Source organism: Mastomys coucha, unplaced genomic scaffold (genome assembly GCF_008632895.1).
Source record: "Mastomys coucha isolate ucsf_1 unplaced genomic scaffold, UCSF_Mcou_1 pScaffold22, whole genome shotgun sequence".
NCBI lineage: Eukaryota > Metazoa > Chordata > Mammalia > Rodentia > Muridae > Mastomys > Mastomys coucha.
Genome location: NW_022196905.1, coordinates 144939198 through 144944510, shown reverse-complemented (window position 1 = coordinate 144944510; position 5313 = coordinate 144939198). Strand labels below are relative to the sequence as shown.

Sequence of the window (5313 nt, the reverse complement as noted above, 5' to 3'; positions counted from 1 at the left end):
TTAACATTTCTGGTTTACCCAACTCCTCGTGGCTTGAGGAAATTCCTGTAGGAAGCCATCTCCTACATCTCCAGCTTAGAAAGGGTTTCTGAGACTATGTCATGGGGAGTTTCAATAGATCATATCCCACCCTCGGAATTCAGATGTACAAGGCTGAAAATCTAAGTTACTTCCAAGACAGTTCCAAAACTCAACAATTAATACACACACACACACACACACACACACACACACACACACACATACACACACACAATTGAATTTGCTTAAGGTAGTCAGAATAGGGGTCAGATTCCCTTGGAGCTGGAGTTGCAGGCAGCTGTGAGGCCCCATGTTGCGTTCTGGGAACCAAATCTGGGTCCTCTATAAGAGTAGCCAAGGCTCTTCACTACTGAGCCATCTCTCCAGCCCCCACATTTTTTTCAAAGAGATAACTTCTTACTAGGTGTTCTCCAGCTTAACACCACCGTAGAAAGCACCAAGAACATAGACATACAGGACCGGTTAGGCTCTCTGCTGTGCTGCTGGAACCCCACAGCCTCTGGTACTCACTTTTATCCTCATCATATGACCCTCCAGAGCTGTTGCTGTATCTTGACTCCAGGCGAGTGTGGGCTCGGATCACATTGCTAAACCTTTAAAAACAAAACACAGCCGTGAAGTGGCGTTGCATGTAAATGCACTGCTACCCAAGAGCAGATTTGACAGGCTAGTGGGTCCCTTTCCTTTTCTTCAGGGGTGGGTGGGGACCACTTAGTTCTAATGATGGTGCTTTCTTTTCTCCTTTTTCCAACTCCTCTTTCTTTAGATGGGAGTCATACTATGTAGCCCTGGCTGGCCTGGAACTCCCCATGTAGACCAGGTTAGCCTCAAACTCACAGAGATTCATTTGCTTCTGCCTCCCAAGCACTGGGATTATACGCTAAAGCCACCTGAGTTGCTAAGATGTTTTTCTTAAAGGACAATGACAGCCATTATACCTGAAATATTTCTTTTGGAGGGCCAGAGGTCCGTCCTATTCTTAAGCAAAAGTCAAAATCTTGAGAGAATAATAATGCTTTAGGATAACACTGTGCTCCAGCTGCAAAAGCTAACATCTGTTTGGGAATGAAGTGGAGCCGGGCTCCCTTATTCACAGAGCACAGGACATGCTCCATGGCCAGCCAGACCTGCTCAGTGACAACAAGCAAAGATAGGAAGAGGCAGAGATACATACGGCAGTTTCATAAGCAACTGGAGGCTGTGGATAAATTAAACTTTCCCTCAAAATACTCAGGAAATTCTCGGGAATGTGATAGTTGGGAGATGATGTAATCATACGTTCGTAAGGACGTTTTGTCTGACTCTCTTATTTTTTTAATTGTTTGATTTTGATTATTTGTTGTTTGATTATGAGAAAAGAGCTGGGCTACCCCAATGTCAGGTGCACAGTCTCATTTAGTTAATTTGCCTCTCATTTTTGACATAAGGATTACTTACTTTACAAATAGGGAAACTGAGACTGAAGGGGGTTAAACGGTTTGTCTGGTGTCAACCTTTGGGAGGTGACAGTACATGGAGATTGTCCGTGCCATGATACATCTGAGTGGCAAAAACACAATTTAAGACCCAGTGGATGTCTGAGGTGACAGAAATCCTATGGGTTCTATTTTGACACAAAATATCAGAATATTGCCATGTCCCTGGTAAACATGTGCAACTTCTGTGTGTCAGTGTGACTAAGCCCTTCATTTCCAGTTCTATGGCTTTTATCCTGAGAACCCCAAAAGTGACTAAAGAAAATAAAATAGTAGAAATATTGTATGATTTTTAAAAAAAGTATATTTAAACATTTTTATGGGTTTGTGTGCTTTGCCTTCATGTGTACCCCATATATGCAGTACCCCTGAGGGCCAGAAGAGGGGGCCATGTCCTTTGGAATTGGAGTTGCAGATGGTTGCAGGCTGTAGTAAGGTGCTAGGATTTGAACTCAGGTTCTCCAGAATAGCAGCATGTGTTCTTCACCACTGAGTCAGCACTCCAGCCCAGTTTTATGCTTTTCTCATGTTTTTATTATGCTTTAATTGAGATCTGTAAGATGTGTTGCTCCTGGATGCCTGAAGCATTTAAAATAGCTCATGTTCATCATTCTAACACAGGGGTGCAGCTCAGGAGAAATATAACAAAATGGTATATTTATATTATACTTTATAGTGTTAGGAGTGGAGCCCAGGCCCTCATGTGTGCTAGGAAAGAATTTGACCACTGGGGCACATCCCAGGCCCAAATTGGTATATGTACTTAGTTTACATAAAAGATACACAGGGTATTCAATCCATTTCTTTATATGTAGCCAAAGCAAAGAGCCAAGGCTATTCACAGACAGCAGAAAATTCTCAAGCCAACATGTGTATAAGGATACTACCAACCAGGCCTGGATGACAACAGACCAAGCTTTTGTTTCCTGTAGAACAGTGGGAATTGTCAGATGTACATGCCTTCACAAGGATGTGGAGTGTCTTGTTTAGGTTTCTATTACTGTGATAAAGATTGTGACCGGGCTGGCGAGATGGCTCAATGGGTAAGAGCACTGACTGCTCTTCCGAGGGTCTTGAGTTCAAATCCCAGCAACCACATGATGGCTCACAACAATCTGTAATGAGATCTGACGCACTCTTCTGGTGGGTCTGAAGACAGCTACAGTGTACCTATTTATAATAATAAATAAATCTTTGGGCTGGAGTGAGTGGGGCCGACCGGAGTGAGCGAAAGTCCTAAACTCAGTTCTCAACAACCACATGAAGGCTCACAACCTTCTGTACAGCTACAGTGTATACTCAAAAACATAAAATAAATAAATAAATCTTAAAAAAAGAGATTGTGATCAAAAGCAACTTGAAGAGGAAAGATTTTATTTGGCTTAGATAGCCTGGGTCACAGTCCATCACTGAGGGAAACCAGGGAAGAAAGTCAAGGCAGGTGCCTGGAGGCAGGAACCGGCAGAGGCCATGCTGGAAGGCTGCCTACTGGCTAGCGCTCCATGGCCTGCTCAGCCTGATTTCTTATAGAACCCAGGAACACCTGCCCAAGGGTGGTACTGTCCATATCGATAATAAATCTAGAAAGCACATGCTCGGTTGAGATTCCCTCTTCCCAAATGGCACTAGTTTATGTCAAGTTGACAAAAACCAGCCAGCACATGGAGGAACAGTAAGGCTTTAGGAAAAGAAACAGAGGCGTGGCAGAGAAAGGCAACTGTGTCTAGGTGTCACGTCACAAAGCTGCATCAGGGATTTGTGTTCGCTGAGCTGTCACAATGAGGCATACAACAGGGCCTGGCTTTATTCATTTCTTAGGTATCTGAAAAAGTTGACTTTTCTCCTCAGCCTGTTGCTCAGTAACTTCAACCATTCCTATCTTTTGGGTCACCACTTTGTGGCTCTATGGAACAGGGGACACACACACACACACACACACGTTTCATACAGGTCAGGCCACAGAGCAGTCTAACCACACTGAAATATCAGAAGGTAGACAAATGCTAACCACAATCTTCCCCAGAGGCTTCTTAATCATGTTTGTATTGAAAATGTGATTCTTTAAACAGCATGTGCTGAACCTAAACTTCATCTGGCAAGAGATAACAGAAGCAGGTTGATGAAAGGATCCCACATCTGGAGGTTTCCATATTTGGGGATGGGGATGGGGAGCACAGCGCCTGTGGCCACTGATGGACTGAGGTACATAGCGGCCACTGATGGACTGAGGTACATAGCGGCCACTGATGGACTGAGGTACATAGCGGCCACTGATGGACTGAGGTACATAGCAAGTGGGGTTTGAAATTGCTCAGGATGGCATGGGTACAGGTATCACAAAATGCAACTCGTTGATGAGACAGATCTAAAGGGGTCTTATATAATGGTTATGAAGCCAAATCAAGCAGAAACGAGTCCCTTTGAGAGGGGGAATGGTGGAATTGTAATGCAGCCTTAAGCTCGTGGCAGTCCCCTGCTTCAGCTTCCCGAGGACTGTGATTACAAGATATTCCTAAGACAATGTCTCTGCAGGTGCTATTTCATCTTTATCTTACACAGAGAACTGGCTTCTCAGTGCTAAGGGCCATAACAAGAATCTCCACGCAGGGCACCCACTACTCTAACGCTACAAAAAAGACTCTGTAATGAGATGTTAAAATACAGAAACAGACCAGCTTTCTATCCTGAAGAAAAGGAGGATGGGAAACTCAGTCTGCAAAATAAATGACTGAGAATTTACAGAGTAGGGTCAGAGGATGGTTCAGTGGTTAGCAGCAGCAGCCACTCCTCCAGAGGACCTCAGTTTGACCCTTAGCACCCACCAGGCAGCTCACAACCATCTATAACTCCAATTCCAGGAGGATCTGATGTTCTCTTCTGGCCTCTGCAGGCACAAGGCACACATGTGGTACTCAGACCTATGTACAGGCCAAACAACATATACATAGAATGAAAGGAAGTAAAACTAAACAAAACAAAAAAACCTTGAGTCTGGTCTGTTTATCCCCTTGCTCTTCACAATTGTTTGCAAAGCAGAGCCCCAGATTTTATCTCTTTATTCACAGGCAATGAGAAGACAGGAGTGTGGGTGAGAGAGAAGGAGCCATGCAGGCCTCCTATGAAAGAACGGGTTCTTGGTGCCACAGGAAAAGGGTGTTCTTGGTAATTAAGATGTGCTAAAGCAGCTGGGGAGTGGCTGCACGCGCCTTTAATCCCAGCACTTGGGAGGCAGAGGCACTCAGATATTGAGGCCAGCCTGGTCTACAGAGTGAGTTCCAGGACAGCTAGAGCTACAGAGAAACTCTGTCTCCCAAAGAGGGGAAAAAAAAAGATGTGAAAAAGCACAAGTCCAGTGAGAGTGAGGATTGCTGTGGGTTGAACTGGCTGTCTCCATGCACTCACGTAGGGATCAACTCTCCCACCTTACGTCAATAACATTAAGAGGGTAGAAGCTTCATCTCACTGTGACATTTACAAGGAAGATGCTTAGGAAAAAAAATGGACCCAGCAGGTCATTATTGGGTATTTTGTATACAAAGCGATTATATGTAAAAATGTTCACTCATCTACATAACATTTAATGTATACCCCGTTCTCTCTACTCTGAGACAATCCAGCCTCTAAAAATACATTTATATGTATGAAAAGAAGTAAGGGCCAAAGGGACGATAAATAGATTGTGTAAGACAATTAGGATGGGGACTCTGTAATTCTGGTGGCTTTATATGAAGAGCAAGAGTGAGAACTGGTGAGTGGCAGGGAGAGAGAGAGAGAGAGAGAGAGAGAGAGAGAGAGA

At 44.1% G+C, this 5313-nt stretch overlaps 1 protein-coding gene across 8 annotated transcripts in view; it reads right to left on the bottom strand.

The window, feature by feature from the left end:
- Fry (FRY microtubule binding protein) overlaps window positions 1–5313 on the bottom strand; it is a 407497-nt gene that overhangs the window by 74172 nt on the left and 328012 nt on the right. For all 8 annotated transcript variants that reach the window (XM_031338824.1, XM_031338826.1, XM_031338825.1 and 5 more), the window contains one exon: window positions 553–635. In XM_031338824.1, coding sequence (XP_031194684.1) covers window positions 553–635 — 83 coding nt within the window. The remainder of the gene's footprint in view (window positions 1–552; window positions 636–5313) is intronic.